Source organism: Urocitellus parryii, chromosome 3 (genome assembly GCF_045843805.1).
Source record: "Urocitellus parryii isolate mUroPar1 chromosome 3, mUroPar1.hap1, whole genome shotgun sequence".
NCBI lineage: Eukaryota > Metazoa > Chordata > Mammalia > Rodentia > Sciuridae > Urocitellus > Urocitellus parryii.
Window position 1 is genome coordinate 116499424 of NC_135533.1, and position 22147 is coordinate 116521570.

The 22147-nt window shown below is 43.1% G+C and overlaps 2 protein-coding genes across 3 annotated transcripts; one reads left to right on the plus strand and one right to left on the minus strand.

The window, feature by feature from the left end:
• Positions 1–467: 467 nt before the first annotated feature.
• On the minus strand, positions 468–6386 carry Dusp18 (dual specificity phosphatase 18). Of its 2 annotated transcripts, none has more exons than XM_077796816.1 (2): positions 6149–6386; positions 468–2435 (listed from the first exon to the last, which is right to left on the minus strand). In XM_077796816.1, the coding sequence occupies exon 2, from the start codon at positions 2366–2368 to the stop codon at positions 1802–1804; it is 567 nt and encodes a 188-aa protein (XP_077652942.1). In that variant the 5' UTR covers positions 2369–2435; positions 6149–6386; the 3' UTR covers positions 468–1801. The 2 variants fall into 2 exon arrangements, with proteins under 2 accessions (XP_077652942.1, XP_077652941.1); XM_077796815.1 differs by lacking the exon at positions 6149–6386 and adding an exon at positions 5241–5634.
• Positions 6387–6641: 255 nt separating this feature from the next.
• C3H5orf52 (chromosome 3 C5orf52 homolog) lies at positions 6642–13564 on the plus strand. The gene is made up of 3 exons (XM_077796447.1): positions 6642–6898; positions 9344–9457; positions 13384–13564. The coding sequence occupies exons 1-3, from the start codon at positions 6642–6644 to the stop codon at positions 13562–13564; spliced, it is 552 nt and encodes a 183-aa protein (XP_077652573.1).
• Positions 13565–22147: the final 8583 nt, after the last annotated feature.

A 22147-nucleotide genomic window follows, 5' to 3' on the forward strand; every position in this document is an offset into this window, starting at 1 on the left:
GACCTCAACTTGGCCTCAGGAAGGAACCTGATTTAGGCCACTGAAAAGAATTTCAGGATGCATCCAAAGAAAGGCACAAGATTTTAAAAAGTGATTACAAAGGTGCTACTATCCTTATAGTTCACAAGTCTGAGGCAGGAAGATCTCAAGTTCAAAACCAGCTTCAGTAACTAAGCAACTTAGCAAGACCCTGTCTCAAAATAAACAAACCAACCAACCAAAGGGGGCTGAGGATGTGGCTCAGTGGTTAAGTACCCCAGGGTTCAATCCCTAGTTGAAAAAAAAAAAAAAGGGGGTGGGGGAACAACAAAGGTGTACATCCCTGAAAGGCAAGGTGCAGACACCCTTCACCTCTTTTTAAAAGACTTGTGATGTATTCAGGATTGAGCTCTCTGATTATATATAGGATTTTCCTGGGAAGAAATATGTAGTTTCCCACGCAAGCTTTTTAAAAATCAAATCCCATGTCAATCATTTGATATTTGGGTTTCAGAATGTTTCTTTTTGGTTAAGCAGTCTAGCCATAAATCAGTTGTGGGCACATTATGTAGTTTTTAAGATCTGCTGATATTTAAATTAATTGGTTTTATTCTAATTTATCTGGTACAAGCATACACTGGAGGTTTTGTTCATCTAACTAAAGAGACAAGCATGGCTAGTCATTCTCACAAATCATAGCAATTCTAAACAAAGCCTTCTGGGGGAAGTCAGAATTGTACCCCTTGCTCCAGGACCCCTAGGTCACACCTAGATTAAACAGATGAAAACTTTGAAAAGGCTTAAAAGACTATGCCTCTTCTGAGGTAGGATTTAAACCCCTTTTTCTCCCCTATATGGAGTGACTTTCTGGAAAAGCACTTTGAAAACAGTACAGGACTATGCACAGATGAGAGGAAATACCTTGACTTGGGACCAGCAGGGCCAAAGAGTGAGTATATCATCCATAGTGAGAGATGTCCATTATGCTAAGCATGGACCATGACTGGCCTGGCACTATAGAATTGCTGAATCTTCACAGATGAGGACACTGAGGCTCTAAGTCACATTGAGGGTAGGTGACAGGGCTAAGTTCAGGTTTGCAGGTACAGCCTTTCAAGCTAGAAAACTCTGGAGACCTGACATGTCCTAGAGAATGGACTATGCCCCCTTTATCTAAGACTGATAGGGGATTTAAGATCTAGTCACATACAACAGCACTCAAGAAAAAAAATTTTAAAAAATTTTATAATATTGGAATGTTTGTTTGAAAACTATCTTCTGTGTAAATTTGATCTTAGAAAACTAGAGTATGGCCACTGATGGATGTGGGTTGTTTGGGGCCTGTAGGGTTCCTAAAGCACTATTTGAAGGCCACTTATCCAGTAGGTTGGCACTTACTGTGAAAAGTTCAGGGGGTGCCATGATGCTTAAGGCTCTGGTTTTGGGTTTGAAGGAACAAAGTAGGATTGTGGCAGTCTCGTTTATGAGTTGTTCAGTCTAGCGAAGGGCAGCAGGATTCCAGGCACTGGTGCTCTGGTCTCTCTCCAGTGTACCACCTGTCTTATTTCACCCTCTGGCCAGCAGCCATGGCCTGCCACTCATAGGGTAGAAAATTTATCTTCACCTCTAACAATCAAGTTTAATCTTTAAAGATATAGGTTACAAAGTTGAAAGCTGTGGTATCACTTTTTTTTTTTTTGCCCTTATAAAAGGTATCATCTGGTGCATTCCTGTATCAACAAAGATCCTTCAAGTTCAGATCCTGATATAGGATCAATAATAGGTCTGTACTTAGACCCAAAGCAGAGGCCTAGGAGATGATTTACAGTGGAATCATCAAACGGACATCCTTCTCATAGATGTCAGGGATCATTCCCATTGGGGAGCTGACCATGTGTATAGTATTCTTGCCAAACAGCTGGAACTCATAATGGATGAGTTGCTCCCAAAAGCCAGCATTGGGTCGGATGATGGGCCGGCATGACTTGGTCCATGTGTGGGCATCCAGCAGGGACATGGCATGGTACTTCATGAGGTAGGCAAGGCACAAAGTGGCTGAGCGGCTCACGCCAGCGGCACAGTGTAGCAGTGTACGGCCCTGCTTCATTTCCACACTGTGGATGTGGTCAGCAATGGGGTCAAAGAAGTCATAGAGCTTGGAGACGGGTGCGTCAGCCACAGGCACCTGTGTATACTGGATATCCTCATAGATGGTATTTACCACCTCTACTGAGACATTGATGACTGAAGTGATCTGGTTGCTGGACAGCAAGAGCTTGTTGTTGGCAGCTACACCATTGCTGATGTACAGGCTTCTGGTGATCTGTGAGAGGCCGCTGATTGAGGGCTGCCGGAACTGAACTGGGAAGGTGCACAGGGGTGCTGTCATCAAGGCGGTGGGTCAGCAGTTGGTGACACATGAGGCCTGCATTTTTCTAAGCTGTGTCCCTGGAAAACTGCAGAGAGGGAAAGAATGTTTAGAGGGTAGGTGCCCAGCAGGCCAACCCAGGAGACTTCTGGGAAATGGAAAGATGGGTCCATGGGATTCCCTAAGGCAGTCCTTTGACCATCACAGAATCACTCAGGGAACTCACTAATAATACACATACCCAGATTTTGGCCCCTCCCCAAATACACCAAATTAGATTCTCAGGTAAGGGGCATAAATTCGCATTTCAGCTTGCTTCTTAGGTGATCTAATGCATACTGTCCTACAGAACAAAAGGCAAGTCCCTGAGCCTGGCAGTAGTGGCTTCCCTTGAGGGGTCCCTCATCTCTATTTGGGCAGGTCAACTTGAATTCCTTAGCTGTGCCCTGGCCTGATTCTCCATCTAGGCTCACAAAGTCCTCTTCTTCCCCTCTTCAAAATTCTCTCCTTCCTTCAAGTCCCACTAAGTGGGAATCATTTGTAATATCTTCCTCCTTAGTCTTCTGATTATATTCTAAAGCACGAGACTCTGAACCAGTGACTTGAAACCAGAGCTCACTGAGTCACTGGGAGGGGAGAAGAATAAGACCAGGGAGGTTCCTGCTCTCCTCACAAGAACCATCTCTTTGAAGAGATGGAATGTACTCATGTGGAACTGATGTCAAAAACAAAGTCCTACATTGCTAAACATTCTCCTGTAACTTGCCTCTAAAGAGAGCCTAGGGAAAGGAGTGTCTGGGAGCTTCCCAGAGGCTAGCATAATGGGCACCAAAGCAACCCCAGGAGCAAGAGCAGAGAAGCAGCAGAGCCTCACAAAGACTTGCCATACCAGCACCACCATGTCTGCAGCAGGGCTGTGGCGTGAACCCCTAGGAGGGGCAGACTCCTGTCTTCTCCTCATCTTGGATCCCTCACTTTCTAACTCTTGAACTAAGCTTCAAAAATCCCACACCCTCTTATGTCTTACTGAAAAAGGGACATTTGGATTTAGATGACACCTCTCCAGTCCAAAGGGCAGTCTAATGAGAAACCAAACATTTTTTCCCCCTGCTGCCCATAGTCAGGATAAGATAGAGCCCCTCAGCTTGACTGTCAAGGTCATTTGTGGCCTGGCTGCTTCCTTTTCTCTAGCCTCCCATTAGCCTCTCCCAAGTCCTCAGTTAGACTGAGCCACTGATAGTTTTTGCCTTGAGCTATCTGACAATTTGATAAAAGTCTTCTTCTCAAGACACCATGAGCCCTTTAGGAGAACAATTATCTTAATGTCCATTGTATCATGAACCAGTGCCAGACTTCCTGTAGGCGCTTGATCAATACTGGTTAAATTAGGAAACCATTCCAATACCATGACCCCAGGAGACTTTTGGGAAATGGATGGATGTGTAATGCCAGATTCGTGGGACCCCCAATAGACCTCCAGGAGCCGAATCTGATACAATCACACAAGAGTCTTTATTGCAAGCTGGAGCCCGGATTCATAACCTTTTCCTGATGCAGCTGAACCAAAGGAGTGAGTCCTGGCCCTTAGTTCAGTGAGGGTTTATAGATTTTTGGGGAATACTCACAACATCACACAGCAAATCTTTTCATACAGGCTGGGAAAATCAAACTACATCTCTTAATATTGATTAGCACATTCACTGGCAGGAACAAGTTGGGTAAGGGTGATTGGTAAGTTCAAGAGGTGGATACCTTTGAACTGATTGGTGTACTCAATAAACTGCAGGGTTGCCTAATCATGTTATCAATCACCAAAACTACTGGGAGGGTCACCTGGCATTTCAGATATTTTCCCTGTCTCATGCTGATTGATGGTTGCTAGGGGGGTGCTATGAGTCCTCACCTAGCATAACAGAGTCAGGGACACCTGGCTCCGCATATCTCTCCAGTTAAACAACTCAGCAGGGTGGGTATGAGGTGGGTTTTTCCAAGGACAAGGGTCACACCCCCTCCCTCGGGACAGGCCTTGAGGTAAAAGCTGGTTTCTCAAAAATGGAGTCACATCAGTTTCTCAGATGGGTCTATGGGACTCTCTAAGGTGGTCCTCTGAATATCACAGAGAATCACTCAGGGTTCCTAGGCTTCTGGAAAGAATGCTAAAGGATGCAGAGGGAAATTCAACCTGCCAATCAATGCCCCAGGGTCAAATTCATTAGGCTTACCCCAAGAAGGGCAGATAGGGCTGGTTTGTTGTAAAGGTCATTTAAGGGACATGGGATGAGGTCTAAAACCCAGGTGGAAGGCTAAATGCTAGGAGATATTCTGGACTCTCACCATCAGACCCCCCCCCCTCCAAAATTAACTGAGGAGCCCCCAACCAGTGCCCAGAGGGTAGAACAGAGGAGACTGTTGATTGAGTGACAAAAAGTATGAAAAGACACTACTTTTTAAAAAGACTAAGATCCTACCCTGGGGCTCAACAGATCAGACTAAAAATCAAAATGGAGTGACTCACACTAAAGTTCTACTTCACCAAACTGAAACTAAGCTGTTCATCTGACCTTGGAGAAATGAGGATCAGAGAGGTAATTGCCAATGTTCTCAAACAGGCCACTCTCAACTGGCAAAATAAAGTTCCCTGGGTCTTAATACTTTCATAATAAAAGGAAACCTAAAGTAATTTGTTGTTAATCAATAAGTTTTTCTACACTTTTGTCTCGAGGCTGAGGCAGGAGGATCAGTTCAAAGCTAGCCTCAGCAAGACCCTGTCTCTAAATAAAATAAATAAAAAAGGGCTGGGTAATGTTTCAGAACCCCAGGGTTAAATCCCTGGCAAAAAAGTAAATAAATAATTGTAATTTTGCCCTTTGACAATAGGAGTAACAGTGCCTACCTTAAAAGGATGTTGTGATCTGGGTGTGGTGGCACAGGTCCATAATCTCAGCAACTGGAGAGGGTGAGGCAGGAGGACTGCAAATTCAAGACCAGTCTCAGCAATTTAGCTAGATCCTGTCTCAAAATAAAAGGGCTGGGGGTGTGGCTTAGTAGAAGGCCTCTGGGTTCAATCCCCACTACCATAAAAAATAAGAATTTTGTGAAAATTTAAAGGAGATAATCCAGGTAGTGTTGAATATAGAGTCTGGCACCGAATGAGCACTTCAAAAATGATAACTATTTCTTCTTGCTGTTGTTAGTGGAGTTAAAAAGCGAGGCATTTCCTCCAAATCAGCCTGCCCATCAGTTCTCCAGCCTTCACCTCAGGTGTCTCAGCACCCTTTGGGAACAGAGTAAAGAGTTTAATTCCAGACTGGGGGCTCAGGAGTCACAAAGTTCCCATGAGGAAAAAAAAAAAAAATGACCCGAGACTTGAAGAATAGTTCAGCATGAAGAAGAGGGAGGGAGAGAAATAGCAACTCGACAGCAGTTGAGGTTCACCATTTTACAACCTATGAAGAAGCCTTTGGCTTCCCTCTTGTAGTTCGACCTTCATAGCTATCTAATCAGACTGGTGTCTAGAGTTAATACTTCCATTTGTCACAGGTGGAAAGAGAGGCACAGAAGGGAGGCCTTGTTCGGGGCCGCCCAAGGCCCAAGAGCTGGTCGTCCAGCTCATTACAGGTGGAAAAAAAAGTCGGCAAACACCGAGAAGCGTTGGTTAAATTCTTATATAGCAGAACAAAATCCACGGGTTGACCGGTTCGAGGCTCTACTTCCAGGGGTGAATTAGGTAGGTTACTTGGTGAATTAGCATTGGAATAGGCTTCTTTTCAACTCGACGTCAAGATCCCACAACAGTCTTACCTCTCTCCAGTAGGAGTACAAGGGGGTTCGTTCATGAAGAAGTGGCACCGATTATCCCCAGCCAAGGTTCTCAAAGAGAGAGACCGGCTCGGAAGCACAATCCCCGCCGGCCCAGCAATCTGATTTCCATAATAATGGTTTCTCCTGGCGGGGGAGACGTCTGCCGCCCAGGTCTCGGGAGAAATCTCGGTTTCCGTTCTGCGCTCGGAGCAGCCCCTCCCGGATTTAACCGATTACCACCTCCACGATCACTCTTAGGTCACAGTCGACCTCACCCTCGCCGGCTTATTCTGGCCCGCCCAATTCGTCTCTATAGCAACGCGCTAAGTCGCACTATGGCGGCCGCCGGAGGACAATTCTGCCGCGTCCTCAGCCTCCCGGTTCGCCCCGCCCCCAGGCCCCGCCCCATCGCGTGTTTCCCGGGCAACGCACAAACCTCTGCTGGCCGCGTCTGCCTTGGGTCTCACTCAGTATCTGCGCAAGCGTAGCAATCATGGTTTCCATTCCGGCGTCGTTCCCCTCCAGTGTCGAGGACGAGACCGCACGGCCGAGTAGGCTCTCGGTTACTTGGGATCTGGATTTGTACAAGGATTACAAGTCTTCCTCCAAAGCGACCGCCAGTTCCGGCGCCACTGGGATCTTGGATTTACGGCGCGACCAGCGCGGCGACCGCCAAGAAACCGGCCACGGGGACCAGCCGAAGGTCTACTTCCTTCGACCACGAACCTCACAGCCATCGGTGTTCTTCAGGTGCAGCCTTGGTTCCCCCGAACTCTCTTAGTCGGACCCAGAACCTGCGCCTCTCAACGCTTATCTCCAGAGGCCCGTGTTCCCCTTTCTCGCACCCTAAGGGAACCTGGATTTCTCAAAGACCCTGACCCCAACTTCTTTCCAGTCCTGCTCTGACACCTAGGGGCCCGTCTGAACGCCTTCAGCTCTGACTCCCGCGAGTAACCCGGAGTCCTACTCCCAACATTTCCTCCAAATCAGCCCGCCTGTCAGTTCTCCAGCCTTCACTTCGAGCTCTGAACCTGCCTGAGCCTGGTGAGACTAGGGTCCACCTCAGGCTTGAAACTTTCCAACACCCGTCTTCTTTGCTTCCACGTTTCTCAGTGATTCTGGAAAAAAAAACCCATTTGTCTACTTGTTCCCTATCATTAGGAGCCCCAATTTCCCGCACCCTTTTTCATTTCTGAACTCCTGTGGCTGCATCTTGCAGGCTCCTGTAGAGGACTGGCGGTGGAAGGCAATTTGGTTCAAAATGACCATTATTTATTACTTGGAATATTTCCAATCATTGTTTTTTTTTTAAAAAAAAAACCCTTTTCTTGTATTGATAAATTTGGTGCATTGCTAAGAGGATGAAGAGTGTTTTATGACCAGGCTTGGTAACACACATGTATCAGCCTCTGCAGTTTAGGGAGAACTTCTTCCCACAAAAATGATAAGGGCTAGTTATGTAGTGCAGTGGTAGCACACCCCTGGGTTCAATCCCCAGGACCACACACACACAAATGTATCTTTAAATATTTTTAGAATTTTAGTTTTTTTTTTCAAACAAGATTTAGGGGACTTGCTGTAAGCACCTTGACCTCCGAACTAGTTTTTTTCCATTAACTCATGTCTAATGCTGTGTTGCCCTGCATAGAAGTCAGAGAAATGAAAATGAGAGATTGGAGATATTTGTTTATTAATATTTGTTTGTAAATATAAAAATATTCACAAGACCATTGTTCCAAATTGGCTGAAGATGAATTAGAAAATAAAATCTAACCCTTCAAAATATTTTACCCTTTAGAAAATTGCCTTTTAAAATTGCAGTTAGGAAAGTAATATACACTTATAGAAAAATCAGAAAAGAAAGACCAGCAAAATGAATGACCTGAGACAATCACTGTAGCATCTTGACATATATCATTCCAGGTCCATTCATACACGTGTGTTAAACTTTTTGAAAAATCCATCACAAAGAGTTCATTGTTTAGTTACCTGATTTTTCCCCATCTAATACATCTAAGATGTTTATGTTTTTTTTTAAAACTATCTTTTTTATGGACCTTTATTTTATTTATTTATATGTGGTGCTGAGAATCGAACCCAGTACCTCACACATGCTAGGCAGGTGCTCTACCTCTGAGCTACAACCCCAGCCCCAATGTTTATGTTTTATACATAATCACATATATTTTATTGTCTGGCTTGCTAAAGTTATTCATTTTTCTTTTCTCATTGTTCTACATTTAGTTTCCAAATTTTAGCAAATACCAGCATTTATTTTTAAGTAAGCCAAAACATTTAAAGGTATATATTTGTTAAACCACTTCATGGTGTAACCAAATTATCAATATTGAAAACTCAGTGGCTGGCAATATCTGGTCTCTTTTTTTTTTTTAATCAATTCCTCATTTTGTTCAAATTTTTTACTTGGAGTACCTGGCTCCATCCTATTCCACCTTCCCCACCTCATCCCATCTTCTACTTCTCACTTTCCAGAGTCTTCTAAAGCCCTGTGCACTCCAAACTTCCCTCATGTTTGTAAACTTTTCCCAAACCCTTTCCCCTTAGAATTTCCCTATTAACCAGCCCAATCTTTGTACAAACTATTTTATTTTTCCCCTGTTCTGATTTACTCCCCGCTTCTTAGATTCTCCTTAGATTTATGCTGTGAAGTTCTGCTCCAACCCACCATGTCCTCTCTCAAATTCAGCCCTTTGACCTGGTTCTCCAACTTTGACTCTTCTCTAAGATTCTCTGTTTCACCTTCTTTTTCTCATTAAGGTAACTGCTTCTAGGGCTAGGGGTATAGCTTAGTAATAAAGTGTTTACCTAGTATGTGCAGGAGCCTGGGTTCCATCCTCAGCATTGCCCCCCCACCCCGCCCCGAATAAAAACCCAAACACACAAAAAACAGTTACTGAGGGTTGAGGGTTGTCTCTGATTCCGTTTACACTTCTCTTTGGACTGCTCTTGGCTCTTCAACATCCTTCTCAGGTATCCAAGTCACAGTTCTTTAGCACACACCTTGTCCACAAGGAGAAACATGGTTATTCCCTTGGTCCTCTAAAAATTAGGAGAAAGCTGTGCATGTCCTAAGAAACTTCAGCCACTCCCCCAGGAACCAATGAAATCAGGCCCTAACCCTGGCTTTGGTCTCAGCCATCTCTAACTGGTACTACTTTCCCCTCCCCATTCCAGTTTAATGGATTCCAGTGAAGCAGCATTGAGCAAATTTTTACCCAAGAGCCACTTATCTCGGGTGATTATTCGTGACAACCTCAGTGTACAACGAATCTATGAGACAGAGGTAAAGTAGTCACAGTTTTTGCATTAGAGTGTGTTAAGGGTTTAACTCATATTCATTTTATATTCCCCATATACTGGAGGCAGTAGATCCTTGAGGTGAGAGGGAGTCATCAAGATGTTCTAGGGGAGGCCTCATTTTTACAGAGGAGGCAGTTGATAATTGGGGTTACTGACTTGTTCATGGTATCATACCTGTTCCTGAACTAAAGGAGCCAGAGAGAAAAACTCCATGGTTTTTTTGCCTCTTGTATTTTTTTCTCAAAGTATATTATGTCTCTAGGGAATTCATGAATACATTCCTACTATTCCCATACAAAATCTTAGGTTCTAGAGCTTGAATCAACATCAGCATTTATCTGGTCATTTTTTTACTTTGGGTGTTAACCCCATTTTCCAGATTAAAACTGAGGCTCTTTTTGATTCTGAACAAGTAGGGTTAGACCTACATACTTGGAAGCCCAAGTGTTGGCACTCCAGTGCTCCCCATGGACCCTGATTGATTCATTCATTAAACATGTCTTTAGGAACTGCTTGGGACAGGCATTGTTAAGCAGTAGGAAGAGACAATTGAATAAGATTCATTTCTTCAAGTAGAGCATTTATTCCAGAGTTGAGCTTTTGCCCCCTTTTTGATTGTTGAGCTTTCCTCCATGTTCCTGTGTCAAATCTGGATGGGCCTATGGGATTCTCACATAGGAAAGAGTGGAGAAGGTCTGTGGATGTAGCTCAGTGGTAGAGCACTTGTCAAGCATGCATGAGGTCCTGGGTTTGATCCTTAGTACTGCCAAAAAAGAAAAGAATGGAGAGCCTTAAGAGAGAGTACCAGATCCTCTTGAGGGCCATATAAACCAAAAACAAAGACTTGGGGGGGCATGTAGCTGAGTGGCAGAGCACTTGCTTAGCATGTATAATGATGCCCTGGGTTCTATCCCCAGCATTATGAAACAACAACCAAAAACCCCAAAGCAGATCCGGGCCTGGGTGTTTACTAAACTTGCAGTGGAGTAGTACAGTGGAAATAAGGTGGACTTGGGCTTGGAGATGGGCAGGCCAGCTTTGGGTAACATTCAGTGATTTGTTCTTCCCAGCCTCTGTTTTCTTATAGGATCTATTAAGACCTATATAGGATCTATTAAGACCCTTTCAGTTGCAGGTTATATAAACAACTTGAATTAGTTCAAGAAAAATAGAGGAATCTGGGTTTACATAATCAAGGATGGATAGGTCAGCTTCACCAGTGTTTGGGATGAGGGAAGCCAGGGGTTCCAGTCCTTTGGTGTGTCTTCCACTCCTCCTCTTCTTCTCTTGCTGCTTTCTGAATATTATCATAATCAAGTTCATTTTCCTTGGGGGACAAGCCACCCTGCCATGTAGACCACAAAGGGAACACAGTGCTTCTGCTATTGATCAAGTTAGTCAAGTCCTGGGTAAAAACCCCCAGTTGGCTGCAGTTGGGACTTGGGCCCGTTTCTGCTCCAATCATGGTGATGAGGTGGTATGTTGTGTTCTGGCTGACTCAGGACTAACCTCTATACCCACTTTGGAGAGAATGTTGTACCTTGCCAGTGGGGGAAAAAAACTCTGAAATACTGTACCTGGAAACTTCTGTATTATCTAGAGGGGTGGTTCATCCTTCAGCCACCCAGAAGTTTCCTTTTAAAACAGTATTTAGCCCTATGTATGATAGGGACTTGATATCTATTATATATTATTACACTCACTTAATAAATCAGGAAATCGAGACTTAGAGACATGGAGTAATTTACCTGGGTCACATGGTCATTGCAGAATTGCAATCCAGGTCATTGCGCAGATTCTTCCTTAAGGAAAGAGACTACCTTCTTTATGTTATAAACCTGGAAACTAGCCCAGAGGCTGGTTTGCAGGAACTCAGTGGATTCAGGCACCTCAGTGATAATGTGGCAATATTCCTGTCTCCCCACCAAAAGTATTCACACTGGGGAAAGAGATAGCTTTGGCTGGACACCAATTTCAGTGAATACAACTAAGATCTAGTGTCTTAAGAATCTCTTGAGCATGTTCTGAGAACAGTGAGTAACGGCTGGTATCATTCATCTACAGCCATGGTGCTCAAGCAGGATGGTTTTGCCCCACAGGGGACATTGACAATGTTTGGAGATATTTTTGGTCATCAGAAGTTGAAGTGGTGTGGATGCTACTATCATTTAGTAGGTAGAGGCCAAGGATGCTGATAAAAAAATTCCTACAATGTGCATGATAAAGAATTGACCAACCCCAAACATCAATAGTGTCAATGTTGAGGAACTCTGATTTCTTGTAAGCCAAGCTCAAAGTGAAATCACTAGCTGAGACAGCCCAAATACTAGCTGTCATGGAGTGGACTAGAAAATAGTGGTAAAAGCAGCCATTTACTTCTCAGTGGCTGGATCAGAATTATCTCAGGTACATGATAAGAAAATAGATTCCTGGGTCCCTCCCAACCCTACTAAACTAGAATTTCTGAGGTCTATAATTTTATCAAGCAACTGAAGTGTTTCTTATATTCAGCCAGATATAGAGACCACCAGTTTGAATTATATCATTTAATGTCCATTCTTTTTGTCACTATCCTCCCTTTAATTTGCTGTGTCAAATAATCATGTCAACATTGACTAGCATATATTAAGAACTCCTTTGCTTAGCATTGTGCTAGATCTTCAAATAATTTTAGTGCTTATCTGAATCCCTTGGGAAGCTTGTTAGATCAGCTCTTACCATATTCTGTTTCTACATGTCTCAAACCTCCCCATCCTTCAAAATCCAACCCCAATTTATATGCCATCCCTTCTGTTACAGGGCCTGACTCTGGACCTACATGGAGGATGCTTATCTTGCTCATTGTGTAGCAAGAAAGTGCTAGCAGAATTCTATGTTTTGGGACAGAGTACTGTCAAAACACTGGCAAGCACAATTTCCTTGCTCCCTTTGAAAGGAGTTATATGGCAGTTTTTGAACTCTTGGTGTCTGGACTCCTGTAATATGATAGGTTGCATATCACCTCTGGCCTATTGTGACTATTATAGGTAAATTGGCATATACCCACTATAAAAGCTATTTTTGCTGTACAATAAAGCAGATACAGTTCTCTAAGATTGTCTCTGGAGAGGTTTCTCTGCACCCGAAAGCTCCCCACTATCAATGCTGGAATGGCAGGCCCCTCAGCACCCCATGCAGCATTTTTTTTTTCAGAGCTGGGGATCAAATCCAGGGCCTCATGGATGCTAAGCCTAGACTCTACCCCTGAGCTACACCCACAGCCCTATGCAGATTTTATTGATATCTGCCCTCTTTTGAATTCAATGCTTCTTTTATGAGTAATTACTTTCTTCCTGGTTTAGAAATATTTATGTGTGTGTCTCTCTCTTTCTGACTATGTTTTAGTTATTGGAAACAGCTGTGGCAGATTTGTCTTAGCATCCCTTCCCATGGCTAGCTTGTTGGAATAAATAACTGAATGTGTAAGACACAGATGTGCCTTCCCAGACCTTATAATGTTGTTAGGACAAGGAAGAAGTTATATTAGAAGTAACAATAAGAATTCATGGGATAATAAGGGATTTCACAGACAATATACGGGAAGCACTAGATGATTAACAGGGACAGGGTGATGGTGGTTATAAGAAAGAGGTGTTTCTCCCTCTTTCTAGACACACCCTTCCCACAACCCCAATCCCCCGTCATTACAGTCAAAATCAGACTCCTTGGCTGCACACTGTCAGAATGTAACATAGGGGTTATTCACTTTTTATAAATGAGGAAACCAAGGCTCCCTATGAAATATGGTATTTATGAAATGAATATTGGGTCCAGCAGGGACATTTTCCACTCCCGAATCAGCAGCCCTAGATGCTTATCTTGCTGTGAAGTGGCTTCTTCATCCCTAACCTCACCTCTATTTTTTGTAAGATAAGAGCTTCAGACAAGACCAAGAAAAAGATGAGCCATTTGTACGACCATCTGAAAAAAAAGTTTTTGACAGACCAACTCAGAAAGCTGGGGCGCTGGAGACAGGAATCCATGAACATCCAGCAGTACTTGGATAAAATCCGGACACACAAGGTCCAGTCTTGCAAGAAAAGCCATCCACCCTAGTTATGGCAGAATGATCTGACCCAGAGAAGAACTAGAAGCTAGCCAGCCTACATCATCATTGAACAATAAACCGAGACCAGCAGACAGCAGAGCACCAAAAAATCCCTCAGCAATTCTAATATTCTTTGTCCTACCCATCCTCTCTATTCTGGTGAAAGAGATCCTGACAGTCCCGATTCAGAGGCTGAATCAAGCCAGTCTCCATGATTCAGGCAAAGATTGACTTTTCAGTGCCCTTATTTCTTTTTCTTCCTTCTTTCCCTGCACTGGGAATTGAACCCAGGGAATTACACATGTTAAGTATGCATTCCATTACTGAGCTAACGCCAGTACCCACATTTCTAAAGTGATATATCCTACCGAGGTGTTTTGGGAAATGGAAACTTAGATGGGAATGACTATGACTATGACTCAATAATGCCACTGCCTGGCATTCCAGTGGTGAGAACTTCAGATTGGGGCATCAGAGAGTGCTATTTCCGCCACTTATCACTCATGTGACCTTGTAACCTCCATGGGCCTATTTCCTTATCTGAAAGAATCAGGTTATAGAAAGGGAACCTGCCTCCAAGAACTGGCATGAGGCCGTCAAGTGCTTGGCCCTAGACCTATCATTTCCAATGGCTACCATCAGAATGGCCCCAGTTAGCTTCTAGCCTTGGGGGTTCCCACTCCCTTTTCTGCTTGCTATCGGGACTACATCCTGATAGTGTCCAATCTGGTTCCTGTAGCAGCTTCTTTCTGTCTTGTGTAGTAGCTGTTTGGGTGTTTGTGATAATCCCTGACTGGAGTGTACACTCTGGGAACCAAGGACCTTCCAAGATTCAGTTCAAGCCTTATTTCTTCTTTGATGCTTTTCCTCACTGGCCCTAGAAGGAAAGGCTGCTTCTTCCTGGCCCTTGGTGTGTCCACTCTCATCTCTGCACAGTTTAGTTGGTCATTACTTGTTTGCACAGTCTCCCTGATCAGTTTGCAAATGTTTTGATGATAGCAGTACTGACACCACAATGCCTAGTAAATGGAGTGGTCATTCACTGTGTTTTGAACAAATGACTGTCTTATTTCTCTCTATATATAGCATCAGGACAGTGCACAGAGGAAGGGCTTGGTACTTATTTTTAAGTTAACTGAGTCTTCTCATTTTACAGATGAGGAAACTGAGGCCTAAAGAATAGCCTGATTTACCCAAGGTCATATGGCAAGTTAGTGGCAGAGAATTAAAACCAGGTGTCCCAACTCCCGTAGAATGGTTATTCTGCATCACCACAGCTGCTAGGTGAGGACCTTAGTCCTCTCAGTGGCTCTTGGAAGTCATCCTTGGGAAGTTCTCCACATTCCTCCTCCCCACTCTCTCCAGCGCTGCTGCCTGGTGCCATTTGGCAGCCTTGCCCATAAACTGGAGAATCTCAGTGAACTCTGAGGCCAGAGGGGCCTGGGTTAGGGGTAGGGAGGCAGATGTTTTTATTTCTCCCTTTTATGGTCTTCCTTTAACACTGGAGCCTGCTTCTTTTCAGTGGGAGCCCAAAACATCATTTTCTAGATTCATATTTTTTTTCTGAGCACAATTGATTAAAATAAATTAATTCAAAATATTCACGTTATATAAGCAATATGATGACATTGGCACAAAAAAATCAACCAAAACAATAACAAAAATGTGCCTCTTCTCTTAGATAAGCTAGCTTTTTGGTATATTTCTTATATTTAGTATATTTGTTCTATTTCAACAAATCTTTTTCTTTCCTTGGCATAGTACCCAGAAAGGAGGAAGACCTTGGGGATACTATAATCTTCAGGAGGCTGCAGAACAGGCCCAGTTCCTTTTATCTCCAAATTATCCTTAGGAACTTTCTATGTCCTATGTTTCACCTAATGCAACTTTTCTGAGCTTTGCCAGGCACCACACACCTTTCTCCCTTGGAGAAACTGGCTTTGCCTGAGTGAAGGTCTTTGAGTCCCCATGTGGTACCCAAAAGACAGAGTAGACCCTTGGGGTGGGTAGAAGGAGCTAGGAAGGAGTTGGTTACTTTTATAAGCCACTGACTTACCTCTGATTGACTTAATCTTCTCATTTTTTTATTGAAAAAACAGAGGCTATTGCATTTAGTTTGGGAAAAAGAAGCAATGAAATTCAAGAGAAGCTACTTAGTTATTGGAAGGGAAGAAGGAGATTAAAAAGAAGAAAAAATAAGGGAAGAATGGAGTGTTGGATGGGGAAAATATTATGAGGAGGAGGAACTTAAAGATTTAGTCCAGTGAATATGTATATGCACATGGACACACACATGGAACTCAGATCCAGTGAAATGTTACAGAGAAGCCCATTCCAGTAGTCAGAACCATTAACATACTAACATTTATTAAGCACTCATGTGCTCAGTAATGCACAAGGCTTAGCTCTTTTCAAACATGATCTCATTGAATTTTCCCCATCTGATGGGTGAGAAAATGAGGTTCAAAGAGTAAGAATCTTGACCAAAGTTGGACAGTGACAAAATCAAACCCCAAGCCTGTCTCAAACTGAAGCCCGTCTCCTAACCACCACATTTAGACTCCCTGTCTTTATCACTCCAGGTGGAAGCAGAGGGCCTGTAACTCCAGAGCACATATCAAATTCTTGCTCCTAACTCTATGATTTCACAGATGATATTATGGGGTCGCAGTAATGTCAGTCCTGTGAGGTCAGCTGTTTAACAGCAGAACTGAACTCAAACCTAGTTGTTCTTATGCCAAGTGGCCTTCAGCCACCCATTCTGGGACGCATAAAGTATTAAGGAAAGTTAAGACAGGTTTAGGTGATGCAGACAAGGGAGATGCTCACCTAAGAAGTGGAAGGAAAGAGCATTCCTGTTTACTTCCTGGTAGTTGTGAAAACACATTCTCAACATCAATCAAGAAATCATTGCTAAATACCCTTTGTGACTGAAGCTCTGTGATAATGGCAGGGATAGGTGAATGGTACTTTCTTTTAAAGAGATTAAGTATGTTTGAGCACACCATTATTTTCTGCTGAAAATACATTCCATTCCCTCCTCCTCCACCCTCCCCCAATGCATTTCGCTACTTTGAAGCAGTTGGAAAAGCTTAGTTGAAAAACTTGCAAGGTGTACACTGGACCTTGTTGCTTCCCTCTCTAGAATTTCTCCATAATCTGGGACATAAGGAAGGAAACTTCTATTTACTGAACAGCTATAATATGGAAAACATTGTATATTTTACCTCATTAATTCCTTATAGCACTTTCTAGGCATCATGCCCATCTTGCAGCTGAGAAAACCAAAGCACAGTTGGGTGCAGTGGTGTACTCCTGTAATCCCAGCTATTCAGGAGGCTTACCCACGAAAGAGGATTGCAACTTCAAGGTCACTTTGTCAACTGAGTGAGACTCTGTCTCAAAATAAAATAAAAGGGCTAGGGATGTAGGTTAGTTTGCCTAACATGTGAGGCCCTGGATTAGGTATCCAGTACCACAGTAAATTAAAAAAAAAAAAAAGGCACAGGGAAGTTAAGGAGTTTGCTCTGAGTCATTTGATTTGAACCAGACTATAGGTATATGGGGTATACTCTTTCCACACCAGCCCACTGCCTCCAGCTATGTTGAGCTTTATTGTGAGTAAAGAGCTTAATTTCAGCCACAGTTTGTTGAAGGCACTGTTCTGCAAGAAATGCCCATGTTTTGAGCTTCCTATTCATGGCCTCTGGCTCCTGTCTATCCTCCCATGGTTATAGCTATTAAGTATGGTAGTAAATAAAATAGCAGGAAGGAAATCTGGGTGAAGACTCATTCCCTTTATTTCTGGTCCCAGCTCTGAGCTGGTGGAGGTGGCTCTAGAACCCTAGTTTGATATATCTGGAATAGCCTGCCAAGGGAGGTAGGCAGCTGGAATTGTAAGGGAGCAGGGGAGGCAAGTGGCTCTGCCCCAGTTGCTGCTTGAGTGAACTCCATGTTCTTTATTTCTGCTTCATTCATCCATTCATCCATCTATCCACTCATCCACCATCCCGCTCATCTATCCACTTACCCATGTGGCACTTCAACACAACCAGAGCACAAAGATGGAGGAATTAGTTTTCTTGTTTGCTATTACACCTATGGCGGGGTGACCTCCAGCTTTGGAGTGCCTCTACCCTGATGCACTCTGATTTTGAGCAAGTCCCCTTTCCCACTTTGAGAATTTGGGGCTGGAAGACCTGTATTGTGTAGAGCCTCTCCTATTTTACATGTGGGTAACTGAAGCTGGGAGTGGGAAATGGCCTTACCAAAGTCAGGTACTGGACCACAAGATGCTGACACTCATTTGTACAATGGGAATGGGAATCCTGGCTTTCCTCATCGCTCAGGATTATAGAGAATGCCACAAGGTAAGAAAAGTGAGGGGAAATGCTTTGAGAAATGAAGTCACAGGCCAAAAATGTCTCAGATATGCACTGGGGCCCTGGCTGCTGGACCACAGATGAATCACACAGTGACCACCAGAGGTCAGCAGATGCTTGCATTTATGTGTCACGATAGCTCTGGTAGAGTCACGCTGCCTGTATTTGAGGTCTAAGAAGGGAAACCAAGTCATTTAATATTAAATGACACAAGCACGTATCATGGCTCAGCCCTTGGTTGAGTTATAAGAGTTACTCCAGATAAGTCAGAGCCTAGCTGCTATTTTGAAAGTCAGCAGTGCTAGCTAGAAGAGCTGAAGGGACAGTGCCAGGGCAGGCCTTGGACTGGGGCTCCCTCCCTCTCCTAGGAAACCTCTGTAGGCTTTAACTCTCCCACCTGAAACACAGGGACTAGGGAGCTGATAAATGGTCCCTGAATTTCCTTCTATTTCACAGAACTTCCCAAGCATGGTGGCATGTAGCTGTATTCCCAGCAATGGAGCTGAGGTAGAAAGACTGAGTTCAAGGCTAGCCCTGGGAACATAGGGAGACTTCATCTCAAAAACAAAATAAGCAAGCAAAACCAGACCAAAAAACAAAAAAACAAACAACAACAAAAAAAAACCCCACCATTTCTCAGACCTGAGATGAGTCACAGGGCTTTGCACATGTAATGTTCACAAATATCTGCTAAATGAAAGGCAACAGATCCTGTTCTGAATGAAGCCAGAATACCTAGGCTTATATAACATAATTCAGGGTTTTACTTTACTAGTGTATTCATCACTTCAAAATGATTGCAGTGGGATTTCTTTAGCTACTCTGCTCATCTGGGAGCATTTTTAGAGGTTCTGTCACCAAACCTCCTCAGTAGATTCTGGTCTCTCAGCTGCTGGAATTATCACTGTACAGATAGTCTTTTTAAGCTTTTCCCATGTTTAACCAACACCTTCCACTTCACCTTGCACATGTTTATTGATAAACTTGTATGTACCAGGTACTTTTTCTTTTAATTCAAAGGATATTTAATGAACATCTATTTATGATGTGCCAGTCACTAGTCCATACCCTGGGGATGTGGCAGTGAACAAAGGAGAGCCCCTGGCTCTTTGGAATTACATGTTGTGGGGGAGAAAGACACCAGACAAGGTGAGTAGGTAAATTAGGGGCTCTGTTAGAATACAGTAAGTGCTAGAGAGAAATATAGCACCCTATCATAATGAAGCTGCCTTGGAAAACACTCTGGCAGTTCCTCAAAATGTTAAACACAGAGTTGCCACTTAACAAAGCAGTTCTTTTAGGCATATACCCAAGAGAAATGAAAACATATATTCATACAAAACTTTGTACATCAATGTTCATAGCAGCATCATTCTATATAACCAAAAAGTAAAAACAACTTACATGCCCATCAATGGATGTGTGGAGAAAAAAATGTAGTCTGTCTGCATAATGGAATAGTATTTGGCAATAAAAAGAAATGAACTGAGACATGCTACAATATGAGTGAACCTTGAAAACATTACATGAAGTGAAGGAAGTTAATCCCCAAAGATCATGTAGTATAGGATCCTATTATATGAAGTGTCCAGAACAACTCATAGAGATAGAAAGTAGAGCTGGGCATGGTAGTGCATGCCTATAATCCCAGAAATTTAGGAGACTGAGGCTAGAGGATCACGTCTGAGGCCAGTCTCAACAACTTAACAAGACCCTCAGCAACTTATCAAAACCTTTCCTCAACAGAGAATGTAGAGCACCCCTGGGTTCAATCCCCAGTAACCTCCCCCTATCCCCCACCCACCAAAATTAGTGGTAGCCTAGGGGTGGGAGGGGAGGCAGGGACTTGGTAGGTAAAGGGTATAGAGGTTCCTTCAGGGATGATAAAAATTGTTCTAAACTTCATCATGGTGTTGGTTATGATAGGTAACAGAAGTGAGCAGTGGGAACATGAGGTTAAAAATATAATTCTATAGATCAGGACTACTGTGCTGACCCTCACATTTTTTCTTCTGAAGGACAATTTGCCTGAGGATGCTTTGGCCCTACCTGGACTAAATTAATAGAGTGCTAAATTCCTTGGCAAACAATCTGTTATCTACAGGTCCAAGGCAGGCACAAAATGCTCTGCCAAAAGAACACAAATTACCCTGAAGGAAGGAACTTCTGTGACTTTTACACAGACCAGATTCTAGGATGCAGGAATACAGGATAATTAAAACAAATTCCCCAAACCCAAAAATCTGTAAGAACAAGTTCTAATTAGAATTGGTCAGTGTAGGCAGAGGTGATTCACAGTTGATTTGAATCTTAAGCATGTCATTTTAATAGAAAATCTCTCCTCCATGGGGTAAGACCATGTACAGGGAAGACTTAAATGTCTGAAGCAATCCTGCTGTCAGTCAAAAGTCAAGAGGTAGATTTGGGTGAGACTCCGGAAATTTTCCTGGAATGCCCAATAAAGCAGGTGGGCAGGAAGGACATGTTGACTTTTTCCTCTCTAAGGGCCCACTCTCTCCCTTGAGAGTGTCCCCTTTTATTCTTTTCCTATTCCTTCTATTAAACTTGTGTCTACTATTCCAAGTGACTCCTATGAAATCTTTCCAGTGGTCACAAGAATTAGTGACTGAGGACATCAGTTGGTCACTTTGTCTCTACAGATGACCTTGTTCTGCAACAATTGCACAAACCTGTGAATATATTAAAAACCGGTGAGATGTGTGTGTGTGTGTGTGTGTGTGTGTGTAATACACATATTTAAAACATATGGGCGTAGGGCTGGGGATGTGGCTCAAGTGGTAGCACGCTCGCCTGGTTCAATCCTCAGCACCACATATAAACAAAGATGTTGTGTCTGCCGAAAACTAAAAAATAAATATTAAAAAAATTTTCTCTCTCTTTAAAAAAAATTTAAAAAAACATATGGGCATATATACACATATAGGTGCTGGGAATTGAATTCAGGGGTGTTTAACCACTGAGCCACATCCCAGCCCTTTTTTGTATTTTAGTTAGAGACAGGGTCTTGCTGAGTTGCTTAGGGCCTTGCTAAGTTGCTGAGGCTGGCTTTAAACTTGTGATCCCCTTGCCTCAGCCTCCAGAGCTGCTGGAGTTACAGGCATATGCCACTGTGCCTGGCTGTGAATTATATTTCAACAAAAGTTTTACATACATACTTAATGGCAGGTGAGAGGGATGAGGTTCAGAGAGGGAGGAATGTAATTTAGAGAAATGATGAGAGAAAGCTTTAAATGAAAGATGACATGTGAACTAAGACCTGAAGAATGTAATAGAGGAATCCTAAGGATATGCAGGGGCAAGACCTGATGATCACCACAAATTCCACATTTTCATTCATTCATAATCACATTATTTCACGTTCAATCTTCCTTGCTAAATATTGGCTGACTGTGGTCAGGCCTCAGCTTTGTGCCACCCAGTGGAGGCTTCTGATTAATGACTTACAGAGAAGATGCTGATGGACCTCTCATCAGGTAAGTATGAATATAAAGGCTAGGATGCCACTTAGAGGACAACCATCCAGGCAGAGATCTAATAATCTTGTCTACAATTAGACCAGCAGGAAAGGGCAGACACTTGCTGGCTTTCCTTTCCAGGTACATCTAGATCAAAGGAACATTGTAGCCACCTTTGTTTTCAATATCCTTCCATTCTTATATTCGTCTATTGGTGTATTCATGGGCTTTTTCTCTGGTGGTTCTCACTTCTGGCTGCACATTAGAATCATGGAGGGGAAAAGAGGGGGTCCTTACTCCATGCCAGGGCATCCTCTCCAGAGATGTTGTTTAATTGAAGTACACATTTTTAATTTCCCAGAAGATTTCTCCTGAAATAACTGATGGAAACAGAGTTGCTAATGAGGCCAGCTGGTCGAAATCAGTTGAATTAAAGATAGCTCAATAGGGTTCCTAGATTAATCAATAAATTTAAGCTGTGCCATTTACTCTGGCAAGACATCAGACCATCTCTTTCAAGTTTCATTTCCCCTTACTAGGAGCCAAGAATAATGATTCACTGTAAAGTTTTATAAATCTATTGGACATAATGGCATCAAAATTCCCAGCAAACCCAACCACTTTCAAAGGTCTTCATAGAAGCAGTCAAAAAAATTTTGTGGCAGAACACCATGTGTCTCCCAGGTTCAATTCTCTTTCTTGGTGGCTGCCATCATGCCATTTGGAGAAGTGG

What these genes read in the sequence shown, in the direction of transcription:
- Dusp18 (XM_077796816.1), bottom strand. Translation starts at nt 2,368, where the DNA reads ATGACAGCACCCCTGTGCACCTTCCCAGTTCAGTTCCGGCAGCCCTCA.
- C3H5orf52 (XM_077796447.1), top strand. Translation starts at nt 6,642, where the DNA reads ATGGTTTCCATTCCGGCGTCGTTCCCCTCCAGTGTCGAGGACGAGACC. An exon ending in CAGCCATCGGTGTTCTTCAG is followed by an intron (nt 6,899 to 9,343) that starts GTGCAGCCTTGG and finishes TCCCCATTCCAG; the next exon opens with TTTAATGGATTCCAGTGAAG. An exon ending in ATCTATGAGACAGAGGTAAA is followed by an intron (nt 9,458 to 13,383) that starts GTAGTCACAGTT and finishes TTGTAAGATAAG; the next exon opens with AGCTTCAGACAAGACCAAGA.